The sequence below is a fragment of the Cyclopterus lumpus genome, chromosome 14 (genome assembly GCF_009769545.1).
Source record: "Cyclopterus lumpus isolate fCycLum1 chromosome 14, fCycLum1.pri, whole genome shotgun sequence".
Classification (NCBI taxonomy): domain Eukaryota; kingdom Metazoa; phylum Chordata; class Actinopteri; order Perciformes; family Cyclopteridae; genus Cyclopterus; species Cyclopterus lumpus.
The window spans coordinates 9,964,161-9,990,250 of record NC_046979.1 but is presented as its reverse complement, the minus strand read 5'-3'; the positions used below and the strand labels follow the sequence as shown (position 1 = coordinate 9,990,250).

Genomic DNA, 26,090 nt, shown 5'->3' with positions numbered 1-26,090 from the left:
TCGGGATAGTGCACGTCTCTCTCTCCCTCCCTCTCTCTCTCCTTCTCTCTCTCTCTCTCTCTCTCTCTCTCTCTCCGTGCATCCTCCCCCACATTAACAGCTTAGCACAGCAGCAGCAGCAGCAGCAGCAGCAGCTCCTTCAGCATCCAGCATCCATCCCTGCCTGGGGAGCAGCAGTCCTACCCGGCGCAGCACCGACGCACGGACGGGGCGCATCATCCAAGTGATGCCACAGCATCAGTCGCATTTCGACAACAAATACTGAGAGTAGACCCCGCAGGAGGGAGAGAAAACCGCTTCAGCCTCGAAGACAGTAACTGTCCATGAAGATGTCTAACGCTGACATCGTCTTAAACGCCACCGATCGGATGGTGAAATGTAAGTTAGTCTACATTTTGCCTTTGGTTATGGCTGTAGATATTATATAATATATCTAGTGTTATAGCTCTCCTCGTGGTTTTGCAGGAGATGGCCTTTATTTTCCTGTCGTGCATATGCGGCCATCAAGTTGCGTTCACCGCGATGGTAGTGGGCTGCTGAAGCTTTGATGTTGATAAACAATCCGGTTTTCTTTGCTGCACTGCCCCCGCCAAGACCGGGCATACTGCTTAGAAGCAGCGGCAGTGCAGCGGAAAATATGGATTTCAATTAATTGTATTATATTTTAATATTTGCTGTCACGATTTGACTGCATCTTGGCTCTGGCTCGGGCTCGTGCAGGCATGAGATGGGAGACGGAAAAAGCAGCGGAATAGCCAAGCTTGTTGTAGAAGCTGGGGCAGTGATGCAGCAGGATTTCACAGGCTTTGACAGGGCCAGTGGAAGAGGAAGAGTGCATGAAATTGACATTTAATGGGGGTATATTTTACAGGGAGTGAGTCATGTTTTAATTTGATGAGAAAATGTCTATACGATTTTCCAAAAGCCACACCAGTAGATGAGAAGAAGGCTGCTCTGTCAGATAATTACTGAGGCTACAACTTGGATCAATGGAGGATGATGAAGTGCATAACTCGTTTAGCACTGCTCTCTTTGACTATGGATCAGTTCACAGTCAGCACCATGCCTGAATATATTCACATTCAGTATATTATCTTAATGGCCGAGCAGCTCAGTCAGCATTAACAACTTTGTCCTTTAGGCTACACCGTTGTGGAAACCAGAGTAATCTGCACTATGAGATACTATTATGTGACAATGACTGCAGGCACAATGCATGTCCTGTTATAATAGAAACAGCTTTATTTAAGAACGATACTAACAGGTGGACCCTCAAAAAGGAACTATAATGTCAGAAAATGAGCCAGGTCTTTTCAGAGGGTTATTTAGTTGAAATAACAAACTGTGCCTGTTAAATTCTGAAACATATTAATTGTATCATACTACTGACATATAGCAGATACTACAATTCATTGTTTTATAAGGACATTATCTCTAAACAATGCATCTAATTGTTTCACTGTCATTTGTCATAATGCCCATAGTAAGAGAAAGAAGTTAGTTTAAAGTGACATTATTAGCTCACAATCAAGATTAAACGATTGTGGGTCATTCTTTGCTTTTCTGACATCCAGGCATTCAAAAATATGTCGAACAAAAGGTTTATATTAGCAAACACTGCACAGCCAAGAATTCTGACTCAGACTTTTGCTCATGTAACATTTAGGATTTCTGTACAAGGTTTGAATCACTTTTTTCTGGTTGAGTAAAATCATATGTATTTGTTTAATTTTTGCTATTCACACACAATGTAATGTGGAAGCCTTGCTCAAAAGCTTCAAATATGTGTTCAAATCCCCATTAATTGGCTATTTTTGACCTTTGAAAATGGATAATCAGTCCACCACACGATTTATATATTCCTTTTCACTTATATCGGCTCTTTTATTCTCGTACTACACTTTTAAAAAGTATTAAAACCCACGTTTTTTTTCCAAATCCTTAAAGGCTGAAAAGTGATAAAAGAAATTTAAAAAAAAACTTAGATGCAACACACTGCATCATGAAACCCTTCCGGTGATCAAAGGGATGGCGATTTTGATGAGTCGAGACAGACAATTCTTACAGGCATTGTGTGTGCGCACATAGAAAACTACCGAGCACTGATACTACAAGCTACTGAAAGTTATTTTTATCCCTGTACACATATCTCAAACTTAAACCACAGTAAGATTCTCAGAGCTTCTCTTCTCTCTTACATGTTTAAACCTGACAGATCATATCTAAAGAGATACAAAAACTGCTGGTGTGTGCGGTTTGTTTTCCACGGCACTGTCACCGCCGTGCTGTGGGCATCAAGAGGCATATTCAGGTCAGTTATTTTGAGGATGAGGTCTTTAGTACACCTATGAACTACCCTACTTTATTATAGCACTGTATAAAATGGTGTTCCTAATACGTCACAGTAGCTGTATTCCAAAAGAATGACAGTACATGAATGTGAAGCTATAAAAACTTTCTCTAATCAGGTGTGCAACAATGTGAGAAGCACTGCACTGAGACACAATATGTCAACTTTAGACTGGCTCAAACGTTCACGCTAGCTTTCAGTAGCATACATGCAAATTGGTTCCAACAACACCTCTGTTGACATTAATAGATTATCAATGACGGAGCAATGGTTGGGTTTGGCGTTTGGTTACAAACATTTACCATTAGTCGGTACATGACCCTTCAAACATCACGTGAAGATGATCTCCGCTGGCTGAGCTGTGAGAAGAAGCAACACAACATGATGTTAAAAACTTGACACTTGGGTGGACTGTATGTTAATTGGGCCTCTTATAAATGCAGCCCTGTCTAGTTAGTCCAAACACATGAAGCCGTTGAGCCTTTCCTGACTGAACCCGGGGTTGCTCATTAGCAACACAGACCTACCGATGCTTCATTTGTATCTTTTTTTTCAAGCTTGCAGTATGGAGAATCCGCTCTTAGGAAAATGTGTTTTGGCATAAAAAGGTGTACAGTACAGTGTCATACTCCTCAATATGATTGGTGCGTCTACCGCATGAGCAATTCCAACAGCATCGTTGTGAACCTCCAATGCAAATTGCAGTTTTTCTGTGGCGGCACTGGCTGTACTCCAACAGTCAGCTGCTGCTGCTGTTGCCCAGCAACATACCGTGTTTCATAGTTCAACTCTGCTTTGGTGCTGAGCAGAAGTCAGTTTTTCATCTCACCATACATCTATATCAGTGCACTCGTACATGTGCGTCTACATACGTGTGTGTCTGTAAAATGCATTTTTTTTCATTTGTTGAGTATCTGGGTCGCTTTTTTGGATTTCGTTGTTATTAGAGGGCCTAATCCTTTGTTGCTCCATTCTGCCTAAAAGTGCTAAGTGTTATGTCCTTTTCAAAGCATCTACATTTGGTTCTATTTCAGTTCATGTTACTGCTAAAAAAAAAAGTGCCAGCAGTTTGAAAACAAAAATAGGGAATTGTGTGTCCAAAAGTAAAATCATTTCAGGGTGATTTGGGTTTGTGCATTTGTGATTCTTCTGAGATACTTTACAGTCCGTGTTGTTGTCGCTCATTGGCTCATTCACCTTCTCTCAATTCTAATGCAAATTGTTCCGTGAAGGTAATTCATCACTGCATTCGAAACATATTTTGCAAAGTTGTATCGTCGTGCTGTCAGGCGTCCACACAACACTAACATCACGAAAACTTGAGACAATTTGAGTGGTGACTGCTGCTGAGTGTGTACTAGCTGGTAACGTGTCAAAGCACACATCGCAATCACAGATACACACTGCACACTGTGAACATGTTCTAGTCCCATTTAATACACTCGCTGGGGCCCACCTCATTATCCCAGGAGCAGCGACTTTGAGATTTCTCCAGTCAAGTATTCATTATTAAAGATCATGTTGATCATGTTCGGTTAAAGCCTGAGCTTTGAGACTCGTCCTTTGTCTTCTCTTCATGTGCCACTGCTGAGTGGCCCTGTTTGCTATGCGCTGCACAAATCTGGCAAGCATACCCTTACTCCGGAATATACTGCCGCTGATGGCTTGTGTCGTGTGTACATATGTGCAGGGGGGGAGTGCGAGACTATGAGAATATTTTGATAAAAATGCATTCAGATAAAAGTAAAAAGTAGGCCAGAGTACATGACATTTCAAAAGGGGAGGGAGTGGTCTATGGCGATGATAATATTATATGATAGAACTATTAAACGAAAGATCATATTTAGGGAACACGATAAGGTGCATTATTAACAAGTATACATTAGTGAAACATCATCATGCCACCAAGCCCTTATGTCAAAACCACAATTAATTCCTTGTTTATAGACAGAAATGTACAGCTTGTGCATACAACCAGTTATCAATCCTAAATATATTGCTGCCTCCCTCAGCAAAGACAGAACAAAATATAAGACAATTACACAAAAATTACTAAGAATAAATAAAAAAAGAGCTATGAACACCGCGGCCGGTGCAACGAGCATTATCAGACAACACAAATGAAATAACCTGCCACATTTAACGGCATAAAAAAGCAGCACCAGAGCCAGTTGTTATGCTCACCTGTCTGAAAGTCATTCTGCCTTGTGCACCACTAAGTCCTCCTCAGTTTGCTCCAGGTCAAACTTCTCTGCTCATTCTGTCTCAAAGCATAATATAACCAGTCCACTTAGCCTCGCTGGTCCCATTGTGCTCCTTGGAATTCAGAAGGTTTTGAGCTGGAAGAGCACCCTGCAGTCACAGCTATGAGAGGGATTATTGTCACCAAAAGCAGAAAGGCTCCTTAGCAAATGTAGCAGTCACCGCTAGAGGATCAACCTTGAGCATTTTAGCATCTAGTACTTGAGGAAGTCCCAGCATGAACCTGTCAGTCATGCAACATCCTAGGTGTTTTATTTGGGCTACTTTGCTTGCATGCTGGGTGGTGCAGTACATCAGCGGTTGGTAAGGTAGATGCAACCTTTTTTAAGTATGCTTAGGTAAAATAATGCTTACCATAACCATTACCCAGCATGTCATCCTTAGTTGTGTTGCATTATTGTGCATTTTAGTACTCATTGTTCTTTTGATATGAATTATTTACAACTCAGACACTTAGAGTGTTCTCTGTTAAGCCAGATGATCTGTAGATGAACGCCAATACATGGACCTCGAAAGTGAGTCACACAGCACACGGAAGATCAGCAGCAGATCTAATGAATAACCTTTGCTGCCACTGAAGTAATGATCTGTGGTTGGATTTCACACTTTCGCAGGCAGTCTGTTGGGCACAGTAGGTGACTGGTGCAGTTTAATGGCCACAGGCTTTAGCAGTCCAGGGAGAGTGCTAGATGAATAGAGTGCTTAGATGTTTTCTGAGTTTTATCCAGCACTCAGAAAATACTTAGCTAGGACCCACACATCTGTACTGGAATCACTGTGCAACTGACAGTTTGTGTCGATCCTTTCCAGTTACTGATCCTGCTGCTGTTCGTGTACAATTTAAATGAATATTTTAGGTAAGCCATACAGAGCATTGAGTTAAATTGTTTGCATTACAAACACATTACTGGCATAAAATAACACAAGAAAATATACAACACATTTGACTGCAAACAGAATAGTGGTTTATGACGTGTCTAAATAACTATGATATTTCTGTATCATTTAAATGTTCAATTGGCTTCTCATATTTAATGCATATTAACGGAAGCCATGTTTATGACAATGGTTTTCATTCCAAACATGCACATATAAGCCTATCATAAGTTAAGATGGAAGCAGAAGCAAAATCGTGCCTGCAGGCAAAACATGCATGGGATTTTCTCAAATAGAGTTTCTGCATACATTTCTTAATGATGTGTTGTTTCTATGATTTCTGAGTGGTGTTCGCCACTATGATCTCACAGTGCTACGAAACAAGAATCCAGAATGCTTCCTGTGATGTCCCCTCTGGTGAAATCTCACCATGTGCTCTGTCCTCAGCTGTCCCCTTCCCCCTGAGCCACCGCCTTACATTGAAGGAAGTGTTTGACTGCGAAGGGAAACCACGGGTGGATCTCCTGAAAGCCCACCTCACCAAGGAGGGCCGTGTAGAGGAAGCTGTGGCACTCCGGATCGTCAACGAGGGAGCCGCTATCCTGCGCCAGGAGAAAACTATACTGGACATCGAGGCACCAGTAACAGGTATTACACCTGTTTCAGATGTTTACCTGGTCCTTGTCCTGCTGCACTTATAGTGAGCTGCAGGACGTCACACCTGGCAATTGTGATGACTCGGCGTTCTGGTTAAAAGTATTGTACTTGATCAGATGTGACATCGGGCTTGAATAAGAGATGGTCAATTTGCCTTCAATTTGCAAATGTTTTGACCCGCCTTTTTTCCATACTAATATGGTTACAGTAGTGCAGTAGGTAAAACGTACTTATTGGTATTTCAATTTAATTGATCATCAAATGTGACACATACAAAGACAACTTTGTTCACACTTAGCTAATATTAATACAACCTAATACAGCAGCCCTCCGATACATCTTAGATTCACAAAGAGTATGTTTATTTTTCATTGTTTGGAGAGGTGTTGATGTTAGGAGACTGTGGTTTGTGGTGCTGTTGAATCTTATTATACCGAGAGTGTTTTAATGATATTTTCTCCACCCCTGTCCGGTCTGTGGATGTGTGACATTGTCTAAATTGTTTGTTTGTTCTTCTTTGGCCTTTTTGGACAGTTGATAGTTGAGAAACAAGTACAGTATGACATGTAACAAAGGTCAACTGTCAGAATATATATGTATATGATAATAAAATACAGAGCCAGTTCTAAAAGAGTAGGCATAACATCATTACTCAGCGTATTGAACAAAGACCTCTTTATAACTCTTCCAGCTTTCAATAGCTTCTTGGCCCAAATGTTTCACTGTAAGCGTTAGCAAAACCTAATGAATTGCACATTTACAAAGTTAGTAAGTATTGGTTGAGGAAAGTTGAACATTTAGCAGCAGCCTTCACACGGGAAAAAAAGCCACGGTGAATATTGTTCATCATATTTTCAGAGACATGGCTCCAACTTAATGCTAATGTTGCTTTATGTCTGCTGGATGCGTAAGAAGATAATTGGTTGCGAACATATTCGCCAGACTATGGCTTTTTTTTTAGCTTGCACCCAAAGGGGCCAAATAACACCACGACTGTAGCTTTAAAATAATGCTTTAGTTGTCTACTTTTCAGCTGACCTTATGATGTCTAACCTTTAAATATGTGAGTGTACCCTTATTATTACAAAATGTATTGCAAATTGTTGGAGTAAAACCCTGCTGTGAGGAAATAAATATTACCAAGTCCGATGTGTAATTTATATGTAACAGTTAACCTTTTAAGATTGATAAAAAGTGAGCCATACAGCCATGTTCGCGGCTCTGTGAGTAGCTCCACCTCGTTTGGAAATTTGGAAAGCAGATTGGGTTATATTTGCATAATTGCTTTATATGTATGTAATATAACATTACATATTTACAGAGCATATTTAGCAATACGCAAATTAATTAGCCAGGACGTGAATTGACTTAAATCTCGCGAGAGTGTGTTGCTGCGACGGAGACTCCAGAAAGTTATTTTCTCCTGATTTGTATGCCCGTGCAGTTGATAACCAAACGTATGACATTTAAACATTTATACTGCATAGCTTTCTCATGTATCCACATTTCACCATAACACACGCTGCATTCTGTCAAAAAGGCTTCAGCTGAGCTTACAGAAACATATCCAAAAAAACCCGGAGATTTGGGCAAAATGTTTGCTGCACACGTAACGCATACTGAGCGTCACGATCCAGGTGTTCCCATTGTTCCTGGCGATGCCTCAAGTCGCATTGCCTGTATCCTCAGTTCCAGTTTGTCAGCTTGTAAAAACGTAGTTCTTGGTTCTTTTCCTTGTTGGTCGCCACAGCAGACGAACGTGACAAAGACTCACTTTCACACAATACAAAGTCGATGGACAGCCATGAATTGTTTTCCCCTCCGGCGTGGGCGGGACATAAATTGCGCTCCGTCTCAATGATAATGATAACATGCTTACGTTAGAGAGGTATTGTGTTGTTCATGTGTACCATCTGAGTTTAACAGTGTTATGATGATTATGTATTTTGGTCATATTGTCTGTGGAGAGAGTCAAGAAGAGAGGATGACAGATGCAAAAGAGGTCATAAAAGGATGTGGACTGACATCGATACTGTTTGTAACAGTAGTACAAAAGTAAACAAGAGAAGAAGAAATGCAGATAAGAGAACTCCTATCTGGAAGAAAGTGTCACTTTCAGATAGAATCATCATTATTTTAATGGAAATAGCCAACAATATTTCAGAAACACTGAATCTCTCATACGTCCTCTTATCGAAGACTACATTACTGGTTCATTTATGAGTGAGGCATTTCAAGTAGAGTGGACTCATGCAGTGCTTTGACTCTTTGAGGCATTATTCTTTTTAAGTGAAATAAATAAACTAACATTCTGGCACTTGTGTACTTGGAGATATTTGATGACACCAACAAGTACTTGTGTACCTTATCTAGTTAAAAGTTGTTTTTGATAAACCAGCAATGTTAACAATCATCAAGGTAAAGGCAATAGTATAATAATATACTTTTAGAAAAATCTAAATGACTCAAAGCCTGAAGCATCTGCACAGATAACATTGTTTTTCAGTCGCTCCTTTTGATGTCCTGTTATACTCTAAAACCAGACATGTTTTTTCCCGTGTATTCAACTAGAGCCGCGCAATATAGTGTTTTTTCTATCGTCATCGGCAACTTGCTCGATCACGAAAAACTGCAATATTGCTTTGATTTTCTGTTTGTTAATTGAAAGAGAGTATCAATAGACAACTGCACTTTATAATGGTGCCTTTTGTGTGCAGTTCAATACAGGTTTGAAATAATATTGCAATTATATATTTTTTTTTTATGGAACAAGCAGTTTGTAGTATTTTAGCACTATACCTACAGCAGCAGAAAGTACACTTTAATATCTATTTTATTTTGTTACACATACATTAAAACCTACATTTTTCTTTTGATACTTAGTCAAATTATTGTCTGTATGAATATCTAAAACTGTCACACAAGTTAGCATAAAATATCTGGTCATATTCATAGTTTATTTATTTTATTTAAATCAATACTTTACCATTGTATGACTTTTTAGTTATTGTACAACTGCTTGTGGTTCAGCAACATTTAGGCTATCATGAGTCTTTTGTTTACTTACTGAAAGACTTTTATTGGGTTCACATTATAAGATGGGTTGTACTGCATGACATAGAAGTCCAATGGGACAATTCCAGCCACGGACCTTTGGTGCATGTTGAACCCTTTTCTTTCTCATGTTTATTGTCCATCAGTCTCAACTATTGCTATCCTATGATTCTGCCAATAAATTATTAAAATCATACCCAATCCTTGGTACAATACACCATGTTGCTCAAATATAAGTTACATCTGGGTATTCCTTGATCATTCTTGAACTCCCCATAAATAATTTTTGGTGCATTAAGTTTTATTTGAAATATGTCATTCAGCTTCACCCAAAAAGGTGTGATATTAAATTAGTATCCCATCCACTTTAAAGTCTTACTTGAAAGCAAGTGCAGTGTTTAGCTGAAACAAAGGTGACAAATGGATGAAATGCACACTTGACTTTAAGAGGAGTCTCAGAAGTTCCTCATCCTGACGGGCGTTTGGGAAGATGGAGACTTTATGTATTAAGCATGAAGTATTGATGATTAGGAGTATTGTGTGTGGGCATCTGTGAGTGTGGAGTACTCTGTTACTCTTTGTGTGTGTGTGTGTGTGTGTGTGTGTGTGTGTGTGTGTGTGTGTGTGTGTGTGTGTGTGTGTGTGTGTGTGTGTGTGTGTGTGTGTGCGTGCGTGTGTGTGCGTGTGTGTGTTGTCATATATTATTAGGCGTTTATGCACTAACCCACTTGCATGGATGTGTTCCACGGGTGTTTTTGTGTGAGTGTGCGCATGTGTGTGTTTGATTGCTTTAGTCACACAAGCAGTCTCCCACTCACATTGCTCTAAGCTTTGAGTGGGCGAAGGCCACTGTGGAGCTGATAGGGGAGACAGAAAAGAGAGAGGAGATGGAGGGTGAGTAGGAGAGAAGGAGACAGATAATGAAAAATTGAAGGCAGTGAGGAAATGAGATAAGTTTGCACTGCGAAAAAGTATGTATCTCCCCTGGGAGATTGAGCTTTTTCTACCTCTTTGAGGTGAGAGCTTCTCATGTCTCTGTGGAGGACAGAGGCCTTTCAGTCAAAGACCGTATCTCAATACGATCACAACCTAAGGACAGGAGACATTATATCATACCATTATATTCCTCTTTTGGGGTTTCAATACTGGCAGTGTGGCTTTAATTGTAGATTAAATATATATTGTTGCTGCAAGAATATGTATTTGTAGTAATATTATTGTCATAGCCTCCTTTGATGCTCTGCTGTTAAAGTTGAAGTCCATCTGCCACAACTTATAGACGTTCGAGACGCAGCCGTTAGAACACTTCTAGTGACAATGTGAATAATTGTTATACTCGTGAAGCGTGTTGGGAGATGTTATAGCCTGTCGCATACAATAATCCAGAGTGATAATGAAGAAACGTTGACATGCAAATAATCATGGAGGGTGGAGCGAGTGCACCCGAACACAGAGAGACCGTAGGCAACAAGAACTTTAAGAAATTATTCTTTATTCACAGTTTTTGGCAGCCAATAAACAAAAGACACAACAAAAGCTGGGATTTAAATACAAACTTATCTGACAGGAGGATGAAGTGCAGGTGGAGAGATGGGCGGAGACGCTCAGGTGAGGGTTATGAGGGGATATAGACAGGAGATAGACAAATAGACATCGACAGAATCTTTTGTTGGAAGAAAAACATCCTTGATATTTAGCTTCATCACCACTGTGATGCGTAAGTGTGTTTCAGAAGCTACGAGAACTTTGAGAGTTGTGTCAACGCGTCGTGAGGCGACTGTAATTCACTGAGTGGAATACGCCATGATAACCAAAACGATACGACAGACCTGTGCTCAGAGGGTGTTGTTTGTCCTTCACACGTGCAACACAATAAAATGAAGATATTCAATCAGATTATTTGCTAACGTTTACTCTCCTTTGGTTATTTCCCAGTCTGTGGTGACATCCATGGGCAATTCTTTGATCTTATGAAGCTGTTTGAAGTGGGAGGATCACCAGCCACAACACGGTACCTGTTCCTCGGGGACTACGTGGACCGTGGCTACTTCAGTATTGAGGTAATAAAAACAGATGGTCATTGCATATGTCGTGGGGGAATTTACCTGCAGAAAGCTTCATATATTTAATACAGTTAATTGATTTGCGCATGGAATAAGACTTTGTTATTGTGTTTGTTTTGACAGTGTGTTTTATACCTCTGGTCGCTGAAAATCCTCTATCCAAAGACTCTATTTTTACTGCGTGGAAATCATGAATGTAGACATTTGACAGAATATTTCACCTTCAAACAAGAATGTGAGTACCTATCAGTGTTAATTATATTTATATTTGTTATTGTTTATGTATTCGTCTCTCTGTGTCTTGCTAATGTCATGGATAGCCTGGAGCACTTTTTGGAGAGATTACAAGTAATGCACCGTGTCAAGTTAATTCTGTATGACCACACACAAAACGGGAAAAGGAATTGTCTATGAACAATTGAACATGTATAGCTATATATCTACTTTGTTTTGCATATTATGTTGAATTTCAATGTACTAGTTTTGTAATTGTGTGAAATAGAGCTCTCACAATAACTGACCAACATGCAATATTAGTTGTATGTGCAAAATGTACCTATTTTGGGTTCTTTTGACGTAAAAGTTACAACTGAGAACATTGACTTGTCTTTTTTCTGCCAGGTAAAATCAAGTACTCAGAGCAGGTGTACGACTCATGTATGGATGCATTTGACTGCCTTCCCCTGGCTGCACTGATGAATCAGCAGTTTCTGTGTGTCCATGGTGGACTCTCACCTGAAATACACACCTTAGATGACATTAAAAAGGTAAAAACATACTGCTTCAGCATGCACTACCCGGTCTAATTGACATTGGTTGTCTTTTTTAAACCTGCCTTTCTGCTCCTTTATGTTAAGTTGGATCGGTTCAAGGAGCCGCCGGCTTTTGGGCCCATGTGTGACCTGCTATGGGCTGATCCTCTGGAGGATTTCGGCAATGAGAAAACCCAGGAATATTTCAGCCACAACACAGTGCGAGGCTGCTCCTACTTCTACAGGTGAGCTGCTTCTTTTTTTTCCCTGCAGCAACTCCAGTCCTTCAGGAGTATTATACCTTTAGATACTTAAGAATATGAATGCATTAAAATCCAAATTTACAAAATGATGCATTGCAGTGTTGCTTTCATGCACCCAAAAGTCTGAACCGTTGTGTTTATGCCATCTTGCATTGCGACCAATCGCACACATCAAGTACCTATCATATACTGCACTGATTCCATTAGCTTGACCCATGTGGCTCGTTAAAGGTCTCTAGTTACACTTTAGTTTTAAAAGAATGAAAGCTTGCAACTCACACTGTGGATGCTTCAACAATAGATCCTGCCTCATACGGACTGGGTAAGCAAAAAAAACAAATACACTTTTTTTGGTTGATCACGAACCAGGTGTATTCCTCCTGTCACCTATCTGCTTCTTTAGGCTTTGTATTTTAGAGAAAGAAGAAGACGGTAGAGAAAAAAGGACAGGCATTAAAAGATCACCGCCCTAAATAATCAGTGATGATGACATTTTATTTAATCTTTCAAGAGATTAGCAGGAGTACAGGGTGAAAACTCACTTAATATCAAAAATAGATGTTCAAAATAATGAATAGATATCAAACATTTATTGTCACCTGAGCAGAACAAAAAAGAACAAAACAAACAATAGACACGCCATAGTGGGGGGATAACTTAGGAAGGACACTGAATGAAGCCAGTAGATAGAGTCTGTGTCTATGTGTAAATGGGTCAGATTGCCTTGTGGTTAACAACTGTTGTTGAAAAGAGATTTTGTCTTTTTGACTTACAGAACAGATTGTAACAGACAAAGGATTAGCTGGGTGAACCTGGAGTCAAATACAAATAGAGGCTGCGAGAGAGGAGTAAAATATAATAGCGAGGCAAATTGGAAACCGGTGTGTTATGCAAATATTCAACCTCGTAAAAGAAGGAGTGAGCGCTGTCCTGATATTGTTTTGAGATGGAGGAGAGGCTGCGGAAGTAGCTGGTGGTGGCGAGGAGATTAGGTGTGGTTAGAGTTTTCTTAATGAAGGCATAGAACAATACTGACCCCCGTGGGAGCTGCAGTTCTGCTCAAATCACAAAAAGTAAAGTCCTCTGCCGAAGAAGAAATTAAATGTAAGTTATGAAACTACAGTTCAGATTCACATTATAACACATGCATTATAACTCATTTCAGTGTATTTGCGGGTGCAAAAGTGAAGCGTCAAGGGTGACATTTGTCTCAGATGATGAAATAGTTTCACTGACGTTTTAAGTGCAGACTTTTCTGTTTCATGATATATTTCCACAGAGGCAAGTTCGCCACGTAACTTTGAGTTTCCAAAAGCAAAATAAGCAGTTTTTGAGTCTTAACTCCCCCTTTTATTGCTGTTAAATGGTCACCGGTGAGAAACCATCTATTCACAGTGAGAGAGGAGCTTAGTGAGGATTATTGTGTAGATGTGTGGAGGATGCTGCTATAATAGTCATCTGTCTCCCCATGGCTTTGTTCTGCCTTCCCTCTCAAACTTACCTCTCCATCATTATGACTCTTGCCAACTATACAGTGTGTATGCAGCACAAAGAGACATATTCTCCTGGGGAATTTTGGGGAAATGCAAGAAAATCTCCATCTGAGGAATCTCCGTTTGAGAAAAAGAAGGCGTACGTTAAAAATGTAATTAAATAAAGTTTGGTTATTTGACTTTAGGCTTCATACTGACAATGACTGATTGCTCCGATACGTAAACTGTACAAGCAAACACACACTGATGCATTGGCCAGCGTTTTTTGACTCCCTATACGTTTGTTCCACTAAATCAATACCAAGCATATACACCAGTTACCCTGCAATTGTTTGTTCCTCAGAGGAATGTTTGAAAAAGATGTAACTTATTGCAGAACATCCTTTTGTCGAGTAAATGCCAAGCCCGCCTGCTCGGTTTTCCTATTAAATTGTAGCCTTATGTTGTCAATGACTGAATGGATGCATTCTAGATGATATTCTCAAGCCCCCTCTTTTTATGAAATAAAACAACTCAAACAAATCCTCCAGTGTTTTAAAAAGGTTTTACATGTAGCTTTTATACCATATATTTTATTTATCTGGAGACACACATGCAGACTTATATCCCTTGTGATGATGTCATTTCGGGAATGCTGTGTACTGGCTATACTACATGTTAAGTTACATAACATGTAACCCTGTAATTATTATTAAGAATGAAGCAGCAACTACCCAAGTCAGATTTATTGTGCAGGCATGACAATTAGAACACGTGATTCTGTTCAGTAATTATAGTTTAAGATTTTTAATTATCGGGGGAAATGTGATGACCGCCAGCCCGACAGATGGATTTTCTTAAGGGAAAGAAAAAACCTCTCAGTTTCACACTCACCACACAGCACTTCCATCTCTCTGTCTCCTTCGCTCGTACTCACTTGTCAGATTTCTCGCTCTCTCTCGCTCACAGGCTCACCGACACATAATTGTGTGTTTTCACAAAGGGGAGAGAAGGAATGTGAGCCGCAGGCAAGCAATGTGTGTGTGTACTGTGTTCCCTCGCAGTAATCAATAAATACCGTTGGAGCGGACCAAAAACTAAATTAGTACATAGTGTACGGCTGGATCTGTATTTGTATGTTATTACATGACATTTGTGCCAGTTCTGTGCACAAGGAACAGAAAATACTACTTTGTAGCTTTAGCAAAAGATAATTGTGATTAAAGTGTGATGCAAACATTGCCCTTTTTTCCAAGTTAGAAATGCACTGTAGATGTGTTTTTAATAGAAACACTTACATAACATTTTAAAGTTCTAGCAGGGTACTGTCTGGAAAGAGTTAAAGCATATCCAGGCTAGTGTGTAACGCAGCTATTCTTGTAATTTATATACCGGCCACCAAGGGAATATTAGCCATGTGACCTAGATATATATATATGAGGATGGCACAGTTTCGCCAGGTGCTCAGGGCACAGCAGTCTCCTTGTTTTTTCTTCCGGTACAAACCTTTGAGCACTTAAATATTTTAAACACTTGTGAAAGTTTGATGGGTGCATGGATGTCAGTGACTGTAAGAAAGTGGAGTGTAGACGGGAGAGTACTATCGCCGCTGTATGTCTGGAACAATTAAAGTGACTGGCGTTGAAGCAATTTGTTTTTAAATAATAAATATTCCTTTTTCGATCATTTAGAAAGGAAAAATTTATTTTAGCTTCTCAAATGTTGCTATTGTCTGATATTTTATCAGCGTTATAGATGAATAAAACACAAATAACAAAAATAATTGCTATTTTCAGTGCTGTAATAATAAGTGAATAAGTGAATATGATCATTGCAAACAGTAATTAGCAGATTGAGACTAAAAGGTTGTTAATCTATAAATGCCTGCACAGAAACCTGTAAAAGAGCAATGATGGTTTTTAAATGTGTCCCATTGAACTCTTTTAGGTGAACATTGGTGTGCGAGAGGCTCGCAGTGTATGATTTATATTTTACATTTGGTTCTTTCGGCTAATACTTTCACCCAGAGCATCTGTGTGTCTTCTTCATTAGCGTTTTATTCAGCACTATTTTGACTGGATGCACAGCTGTTAGTGACCATATATCATGCATTGTTCATTCAACCTCATTAACGATTATCAAAGTCGTTAAAGAATACATTTCTTAGAAAGATAGCTAAGATAGTTCGATAAAATATTCAAGCAAATGTTTGATAGCCACATCATTTGTAAGTGGGTTGGCACTAACGACTGATGGATCTGAGGATATTTTATCTTGTCTGATGTTTATCTGGAATCTAGCGACTGGCAGAAATAAAGGAATCACAAAGGACGTTTCAAAACTAAGACAGATTGGGGTGTTGCTGAATTGAGAGCATTAATATGTTAAAAGAGCTAATCAAATTGTAATTATTTATCTTTCTTTCTCTAAGGAGACACAGTTTGAAGGGAAGACACAGTGAATGACATAACACAACCTTCTAGGTATTATATAACAACTGTGGCGAGAGCTGCTAAATGGAAGGCTGCATTCACACTGCAGCTGGAAGTGTCCCAATTCGGATTACATGTCCCTCCTACAAGTGTGACAGGTCGGATGTTTTCTGTGGGGTCTTATGTTTTCATTTTTTCTTCGGAGACAAGTTCTGGTCCTACAGCTGCTCCATATCTGATCCACCATTATGCAACTCTAGTCTGAACTGTCAGATAGGAAGTCATGTTGTTTGTATCATCCTTCTCTTTGGGACAGCTCATTGTCCATCTGGCCACGCAAACCTCGAGGATAACTTCGGCATGCAGCCAGTGGACAGATAATAATCCCCATCCAAAGACAAATCTCGATAAAAAAGATCACAATAAAATACCTAATGAAACTGAAACGATCAATGGCATCAAAATCATCGGAAGAACCACAAAACAATTGCAATAACATATACTGTATATATATATTTTAACTCAATACTTACATTAGCATACTACATATTTCACCACTACACTCATAAATAGTGTGACAAGATGAATGAAGCTGTGAAATTTGAGCAGCAGCAGCGGAAAAGTGTGGAAAACAATATTATTCCTGTGGTTGCCCTGAGACAACATTATGACTTGAACGTTTTAAATGATATATGCATTGGATATACAGTATATGGGTTGTGTATATGTAATGCCATGTGTCAGTGTAGCATTGCTCTGTGGCTGAGCTACCTCACAGGCTTCCCTTCCTTCCAGGCACATTTCCTGTCAGCTTAGAGCTGGGGGCAGGAAGCTCCAACTCAAGCTTATACTGGGTTAGTTTGTTTCTAACTGCAACAGGTGGCAGTTGGATTGGTTTGCACACACTTGCATCATCCTCAGCAAGGCTCTCATTAATGCATTCATGAGTGATACTTATGTGTTCATTTTCTGGTGAGTTAAACTGGATGTGAAATTAGTAACCTGCTGAATAAATGAAGTTGTGTGATGGAAAAGAAAATATTTTAAAATCACTGTCAAATTCTGTGTGCTTCATTTAATTGATTTGTACTTGTCATACTCTTTTTATTTTTACACTACATGAAAAGCATTTACAGGAACGGCTCTCAAACCCATTTCTATTACATCTTTTCCAGTTATCCAGCTGTATGCGAGTTCCTGCAGAGCAATAACCTATTGTCTATTATTCGAGCTCATGAAGCACAAGATGCAGGGTATGTCATCCCTACAACGCACATTACAAGACACACATATCCGCAAAAACAAAAATGGACACACGTTTACATAATAAAAACAATCTTTCTGTCTCCACCTCCAACCGACCGCCAAAGCTACCGGATGTACCGCAAAAGTCAGACCACTGGATTCCCGTCCCTCATTACCATCTTCTCAGCACCAAACTACCTGGATGTCTACAACAACAAAGGTCAGAACATCTTTTACATTTTATACTCATCTTTGATTCAGTTTGTTGTTTCATTTGCAGATATGTCATATTTTTGTTTTGTTTTTTGAGCCACAGAAACGGGTCTGAGTGATATTAAAGGTGCTACATTCGACATTCAGAGCATTGATTGCCATAGAAGCAACCAAACTATTTGCAATGTAAATATATCGATGGAGTAATGTCTACCTGAGCAGAGTACGAAGTCACTCTCCTTTTGTGTGTGTGTGTTCTTATTCAAGCTTCACCTTGATTTGTTGACATAGCCGGACTGGCTGCGCGTGCTTTTAGTGCATGTTAGTGCATATTAGTGCATGTGAGCGGGCTCCACTGGTTAGGCTGCTCTGCACTGCTCTCCTACGGCGGTTACAGCTGATAATGCTGTCTGGACCGACGATGTCATGACGTAAGTGTCCGGTTCCCTCTCAGGTAAACACCGTTCATTCTGTCAACACTGTGCTGTTGTTTGTACTGTGAGCCGTCGGCTCAGCCGTCCTCACGTTGAGAGCCGAGGTCGAGACCTAGTATTAGTATTCGTCTGGAACGTTTATGGTCTATGTGGGTACTAAACTGAAGGTTTCCTCTCTGATCCGATCACCTGACTGCTCCGAGCGCATCACACTCTCTCTCTCTCTCGTCCCAACCACACACTCGCTACTCCCACACTACGCCAAACAGATTAATGAGATACAAATCCATTCCTAGTATTGATTAATCATCATATCAGAACATAGGGTAATTCAAAGAAACTATAAATAATAATAATACTAATGAAACTAAAACAGATAAAGTAAAAAAAAATGACAATATATATTAAAGAGAACAGAGAAAGTAGATAATAAAATCACATTTAATTGAGGAAGTGGATCAGGCAATTGATCGTTGAGGCAAATAGGAATACAAAACACTGTTGTGCCACCAATGGTGTAACTCACTCACTCAGTGACAGACTAGCTATAAATGTTCCTGGATATTTCCATAGATGCATCTTACCATGTCTATGGCTATGTAAAGTAGACAGGTAGGCCTTGAGACACTAATTAAATGTTATCTCTGCAACAGCTGCATCTCTGGCCTTTCAACTGCTTCTGGGTTAGATTTCATGAAAAACACTTTACATCTGATAAAAATGACTGGCTTCTCTGACTTACCTATTAAAATGGGTTTAATAGCACAAACTGGAGTGCACGGGTTAATGTAGCTTGTGAGCAGGCATAAGAATGCATCAGGGAGCCACGTTTGTGTTCTCAGATCTGTGTCTTGGTTGCTATGGGCTACGGACTACGGGCTATGGGCTATGGGCTATGGGCGATGGGCGATGGGCGATGGGCGATGGGGAGCGTGGGAGGGACTGTCGGCCTCGCTGACTATCTCCATGTGGCTTCATCCCTCTTGATGTAACAGTGTCAGCAATCCCTGGCCATCTAGTGGTCGAATGTCTCCTGTTCTGCTCTTGCGCATTCCTGCATGTCCAGAAACTATGAAACTCTGTAAAGTCATTAAACATGAATACATTTGAAGAGAGCATTTATAAAACATTAGGCCTCATGCAGCAACATTCAATGTATTGTCTCTTCATTTTCTGTAAAGAGGGAAAAAAAGAAAAGTCACCTAAATATGCACCAAACGTACTTTACTATCCAAAAGGGAAAATTCAATAAGCATCAAAGAGCAGTATGTCAACCATTAAGAAGCAGGTGCATGCAACATCAACAGTCTTATAGTCTTTAGTGGGATGAATAGACTAATAGTATTGTTCAAGCTCAGACATTTAATTATCTTACATTATATTCTCTCTCAAACGTATAATTATCTAAATTAATTATTCTGACAGATATTTTAAAACATTTGTGTCATTTTTGTATTGTCTTGGTAAGGGTGATCTTGGCCACTTTTAGAAAATGTAAGAAACATTGGTGAATCCCAGAAATCAAGGAGTACTTACAAAATAAGAACAAATCAAGGATCGGACAACAATAAAAGGATATTTTTTGGGAAACACGTCCTGGATGTTGTGCATCTGACTATGCAGTGCACACTATTAAACAAAATGAGTTTCCTTTAATATGTAAGCATTGTACACCGCAATTTCACTTTTAATGTTTAGCAAAAAACATCTGATTCTATTAAATATTTGTATTTAAATAGCATAATCATTTTGTAGCAGGCTATTAACGGGACTATATGGAGTACATTTGACTCTAGTGTGTCTCTTCTTCTTCTTTCCCAACAGCTGCAGTACTGAAATATGAAAATAATGTCATGAACATCCGACAGTTCAACTGCTCACCACATCCCTACTGGCTGCCCAACTTCATGGACGTCTTCACCTGGTCTCTGCCATTTGTTGGAGAGAAAGGTATAAAGTGTTTCGATATGTGCCAGGTGTTTTTAATACAACATTGCCTCCTTGGCCGACTGCTCAATGACTTCGGCTCTTACTCTATTTCTTCCCCAGTCACAGAAATGCTGGTGAACGTGTTGAGCATCTGCTCTGATGATGAACTCATGATGAATGATGAAGAGGAGATATTTGATGGTAAGAGGTTTTGTAAATAATGACATGATGTCTCATTTACACTTTGCATTGGGTTCAATTCAGACTCCATACAGTAGGAGGTCTTTCATGGAGATCGTCATACTTGGGCTAGATTTTGGGATTCCTTTGCTTGAGTCAAATTTGTTTAAAAGTTTGATCCCTAACAGGCATGAGAGGAAAAACAGGCGTGAAATTATTCTCTTTTGATCCGTTAATGACGGCATCACCTTTCTTTCTTTTTTTTTTACACCGGCTTAATGTTACAATACATGCAGTAAATTGTCATGTGATCTTGCGGTGTAAAATAAAAATAAAACAGAAGCATCATCAGAAAAAACTGATAACGATTTGTGCTCTATTGCATTAACAAACTAAAACAATGTTTATTGCATCAAATACCAATAAACAATATATTTCTTATTCCATACATGCAGGCTATGATGAGTTTCCAGTTCACGTGGGCATATAATTACCGTATCTAATGCATTGCAATGGCCTATAATAACGTTTTGTAATAAATGTGACTATTATCACAGGAGCTCATGCATCAAGAAACTTTTGTATGTGTCAAAGGACCCTATGACAAGTTTTTCATGCATCATATAGGCGTATGCATCGGTTGCATCATAGTGACAGTATGTATATGTATTTCTTTGCAGCCAATGCAGCTGCAGCTCGCAAGGAGGTGATCAAAAACAAGATCCGTGCTATTGGGAAAATGGCCAAAATGTTTTCAGTTCTCAGGTAGACTTTAAGTGTGTGTGTGTGTGGATGGAAGTATGATTGCGTATTTTCTTTACATTTTGAAACGGTATCAGGTGTTTCTGTCTGAACATGTGTGCGAGTGTGTTCATACACTGTTGTCAAAATGGGGGCACACAGTTGTTTTCTCCAGTTTGATCAGGGTTCAGCGACGTTTCGTGACCCGTTTGCCTGCCTCTGTGTTTCCTGCAGAGAGGAGAGTGAAAATGTGTTGACGCTTAAAGGCCTGACGCCCACTGGCATGCTGCCGAGTGGGGTTCTCTCTGGAGGCAAACAGACACTGCAGAGTGGTGAGTGCAGGGATCAGCATAAGCCTTTCCTCTACCCTTTACTCCATCTTATTTTTGTAACATTTCTTCATCACCATTCTCAGTCCTCCTTTTGGTGTTACCTCTCTCTTTCCCTCTTTCCATCTGTAACTTAGAGTCGAGATGAAAAGGAAAATGCCCTTTAAACCCTTTTAGTCATATAGTCACACCTATTTAACAATATATGCTAAACTAAATTTATTTGTGTTTTCCAATTGGTCTACCATTAATTGCATCCAATAATATAATGACATACTCTAAATGTAAAGCAACAAGCAAAGTTTGTTTTTTAGCCTCTTAGCAACGCTCTAATCACATGTAAGCTATGGAAGAAAAAAAAAAACTGCTTTTCCATATTCTATATAATAAGATCCATCCCTTTAAGATCCATAAACTTGATGCAAACTAAACTAAGCAAATTCCTTATCTATAGGTGGCAGAACTCACGACAACATAGCCCTGTTGGCTAACTAAGTTCCGACAGCTAACGCGTTAGCCTACACATGCCTATATTTAGACATTCAGCAGACACAGAACAAAATGCAAATCTAATTCTCACGTATCTATTATTTACTCACAGCTTGGTCTACCAAATCTATGAAAAATATCTCTCTCGATTTATGCTGATTGACAGTGGGATTGGCAGTATGAGCAACCACAAAGAGCCATTGGATTCAGTTTCAAAAGTATTTCCAAATCAAGGTTTAGCTATCTAAACAATCACTTTTCTTGGACAAAACCTTGGTGGGATCCATAAATGTTGGCCCCTCCTGCGTAATTATGAATCCAAATACATTTATTGGCAGGATCCACCCTGGAGAGACGATTGGTTAAGGTTTGACATTGACCCTGAGTAGTTAAGGTCAGGATAGCTCATTGGTCAGGGCTTAGAAGCTGAATAAATGAGGTTACTGTGACCTTGCCGAGCAGAAGCCTGGCCAGTCCTAGCACTTGAATGCTACGCAGGGTGGATGTTGCCAAAAAAAGCGGTGGGATTTCATAATAACTACTGTGTCACTACTGGTGGGCTGACGGCAAGCAATTATTTTACACTGACTTCAAACTGTATTCATTTGGGAAATCTTCTTAAAATATCTAGTGCAAAGCCAGAACAAGTAATTTCTGTCCTCTTACCTAAAGTCTATTACAGCCTCGACTCATTATATTACTCTGTCTGTCTTAATATATCTGTCCTCCTCTCTCTCTCTCTATGGATCAAATTATAATTTTTTGTTTTTTCAGACCTAACCCAAGATTGACTAATTCTCTCAGTATTAAAGCATGGCATTCTTCTGAGTTTGGCTGCATTTCCAGTGAACATGTATCTCTCATCTGGCCTCACATGGACCGCCTTTTCGCTGGGGCTGCATTTTACATTTGCATGGCTTTATCAGGAGTAACCTGCTCCCCTCCTCCCCCCCCTCAGCCACCATTGAAGCCATTGAAGCCATCGAGACGACTGATGAGGATGGAGAAGGTAAACATTTGCCCCATCTTCCACCCCTCCACCTATTGTCAGGGTTTCCTGCTGCAGAGACCACCTGCCACTAACACATCATGCACACACCAGCTCACACAACAATAACTCCATCAAGCATTTCGGACATTTCATAGGACAGTTTGATGCTGGTACGGCTGGATGGCTATCGTTTTGCTAATGTGGGCGTGAATGGTAAAGAGGATTTAGCGGTACCTGCAGGGTGGGGAACTAATGAGGGATGGTGTTCTGATTGTAATACAATATACGACACAAACTGGTCATCACAAACTGGAAGAAAACGTGAATGAAAGGTTCAATAAAAAAGGAAACGCTTTTTAAGGCAAGTTCAAGATAAATGATAACACTACAAAGTCAAGTGCTGCTAAGAGATGCATAACTACAATAATTCATTGTATTTGGTTTGGCTTGTAAATGGCCTCCATCTGGTCCTAAAAACGTGTTGCATGCACATGAACAAGCAACAGACCAGAGCATCTTCATGAAATATGCATCACAAAGCCTCAGGTCCTCATGATATGTCAAAAGTAATCATTGCTCGCTAATTTACAGTTCTAACACAAATATCATTTGTCTATTGTTTTTCACAATGAGGGGAAGTTTTTTGACTGCAATTTCGCTACCATATTTGGTATAAAATATTATACAAATGCTTCAAGTCACAGGACTTTGTGGTCATCATTCCTCTTATTTGATGTATTTTCTATTGAAACTTGAATACTGGGGTGGGGTATGTAAACTGAGGGAGTTTTTAATGTGTAAAACAACAGTATATCAGTTGATGGACGGGCAGTTTTACTTGATGAAAGACTACAATGTTAATCTGCACTTCCTGTAGGAAAGTAGGCAGTAAGCAGCAGCTATACATACAGATTACGTGTTGAGGACGCCTCCCAAAAACAAAAAAGCAGCTCCTTTCATTTTAATACTTGTGCCACGTGCAGGCAAGGACTTTTACAACTCCGTTTGGCTTTTTAATATTGTTTGTGCTGCAAAACAAGTGTCACAAGGAGTCTTTTAGGTCTCAAATTGCAGCTATAATTGAATGGCATATTCGGGTCGTAACCCCGATTGATATTTTAGGGGAAAAAAACTCAATATGACATGATAACAGCAATATTCTGGGACTGTGTCATCGCAAGGTGAGCCTGATACCTTCATATGTGTTTTCTCTTTTCAGCCATCCGTGGGTTCTCCCCCCAGCACAAGATCGCCAGCTTTGCGGAGGCCAAGGGCCTAGACCGCATCAACGAGCGCATGCCACCTCGCAAGGACGGGGTGAACCACGTGGGTCACTCCATGGGAAAGATGAATATGTCAGAAGCAAATGGCACGGATGACAACAGCAACATCCAGTGATGTGCTGTCTGAGCCTCAGAACCGTGCAGCTGTTGCGCTGTGCAGCAAGACATTGCCAGATCGTGAATTCAGGCCTCAGAACATAGAAATAAACCAGGCCCACAGACAGAACATGAAAAATCTGCAGCAAAACTAAAACGGGCGAAAAAGGTCTTTTTTTTCATGACAGTATGTCATCGCACAGTTGGGGGAGGGGGGAGCTGGGGTTCACAGCAGAGGTCAGGGAGGAGGAGAGGCCAGAAGGCTGCAACTTGACTGAAAGTGTGGTTGAAAGTTGTTTCTCCCTGTTGTTCCCTTTCTCAGTTCAGTTGCAGGCTGAATTGTTGGGAGTTGTGTTGTTCTGAGTGCTGACACGTGTCTGCTCCTTCATCACGGGGCCTAACAGAAGACATAATTGCAGTATCCATGCCACATAAATCATGTTACTGTTTTATAAAGTGTTTATTATATATCACTCACAATTTCACTTCATGGGGAAAATAATCTTGTTTGCCTCCAAGTTTTTTATTAAAAAGTCACACCACTTTGGGAGAAAGAAAGAAAGCTAAATGTGGACCTTTTAAAACTTTCAGCGCAATCTTACCAGTGAAATTGATTTATTATTTATATATTTACCTTGAGGTAAGATGCCATCATCCTGTAGGGGAAGAAGGACAGGGTGCTCACTAAAGCTGCTGCAGTCCTTAGGTATGTTTCAATAGTCTCTTTTCCTCTCCTCCCCACATTATCAGTCATCTCCTAGCCAGAAGTAACTTGGAGGGGATGAGGAAAGAAATGGAGGGGATGAAAAGAGCATTTGGAAATTGTGGTTTCACTGTAGGTACTATTTTATCACATATTAAAACACCAAGATTCATTCAGAACATCTGAAAATGGCTTCCAAAAGGAGCACACTATCCCGTATGAAGATGCAACTTGATCAACGTCCGTATGGAATCTCAAAGGTTTCATTTTCATCCAGACCATCCTTAAATTAATTTTCTTCCTCTCAATTAAACGTTTAAGAAGCATTGCATTTTATCAAGCTACATTCTGGAAAGTATACACTTGATGACTGACAACACAGCGGCATTAGCACCCGTTTCTGGACCACAGAGAGAAAAAAAAGAAGTCATTTTGAACTTTGGGACATGTCCTGCTGTCACACATTACCTGATTATTTATCACCTGTTTGTTGCTAAAGAGCAAATAAAAGAATACATTAGCGCCCTTTGAGTTATTGCACAATTTGCCTTGCTGCAAATTCAATGAGATTTCATGTCTAAGAGCCAAACAAAGAGGGAAATTCTACAAATTTGTTAATGCATATAATTAAAATGTTTATTATTTATCAACAAAACACCATTGTGTCATTTTGAATAAGCATGCTTAGATCCATCTAGAAAATGTTTTAAGAGATTCGAAGATTGTATCCTAACCAGAATTTAATTAATTAACGCTTATTTTGGGAATAAATGTGATTTCTTTTTCACTGAAATTGATCTTGGACTAGTTTAAAGTTGTCAGAAGTAATTCCTTCATTAAATCTGAGCACAGTGTAGACAAGTCATTTGGTTTATTAATCCACCCATATTGCATTAATTTGTGTACATCGCATATAAGTTCTTGTTTTTCAATCTTTTTCTAATCTCATCTAATTGTATAGTGCAGTACAGTGGAGAAAGAGGCCTGAGTGACAAAAGTGCACCCACACTGTGATCCACATAAAACATCCAATGTAAAGTCCAAATGACTGATAGAAGATTCAATGATAAACTAAATTAAAACAGGAAACATTCTCGTTCTTTCAAAATAAATTATTAGGGAAATTTGATACCAGTGAAGCCCCAACCTCAAGCGACACTTACTGTCACATACATTTCTAGAATTTCCTTTCATACATTAATATTTTTTCTACTTTATATTTCATCTTTCTATTTAATGATAAAGGTATGTGAATTAAGGATGGAAAGAAAGTGAT

At 39.6% G+C, this 26,090-nt stretch overlaps 1 protein-coding gene across 2 annotated transcripts; it reads left to right on the top strand.

Moving 5' to 3' along the window:
* The first annotated feature begins 323 nt into the window (after nt 1-323).
* Nucleotides 324-24,130, top strand: ppp3ca (protein phosphatase 3, catalytic subunit, alpha isozyme). Of its 2 annotated transcripts, XM_034550191.1 has the most exons (14): nt 324-378; nt 5,936-6,136; nt 11,135-11,259; nt 11,386-11,497; nt 11,884-12,029; nt 12,120-12,259; nt 17,357-17,434; nt 17,552-17,646; nt 19,898-20,023; nt 20,123-20,203; nt 20,863-20,947; nt 21,158-21,255; nt 22,700-22,750; nt 23,952-24,130. In XM_034550191.1, the coding sequence occupies exons 1-14, from the start codon at nt 324-326 to the stop codon at nt 24,128-24,130; spliced, it is 1,572 nt and encodes a 523-aa protein (XP_034406082.1). The 2 variants fall into 2 exon arrangements, with proteins under 2 accessions (XP_034406082.1, XP_034406083.1); XM_034550192.1 differs by lacking the exon at nt 22,700-22,750.
* Nucleotides 24,131-26,090: the final 1,960 nt, after the last annotated feature.

What these genes read in the sequence shown, in the direction of transcription:
- ppp3ca (XM_034550191.1), top strand. Translation starts at nt 324, where the DNA reads ATGAAGATGTCTAACGCTGACATCGTCTTAAACGCCACCGATCGGATG. An exon ending in CACCGATCGGATGGTGAAAT is followed by an intron (nt 379 to 5,935) that starts GTAAGTTAGTCT and finishes CTCTGTCCTCAG; the next exon opens with CTGTCCCCTTCCCCCTGAGC. An exon ending in TGAAGAGGAGATATTTGATG is followed by an intron (nt 20,204 to 20,862) that starts GTAAGAGGTTTT and finishes ATTTCTTTGCAG; the next exon opens with CCAATGCAGCTGCAGCTCGC.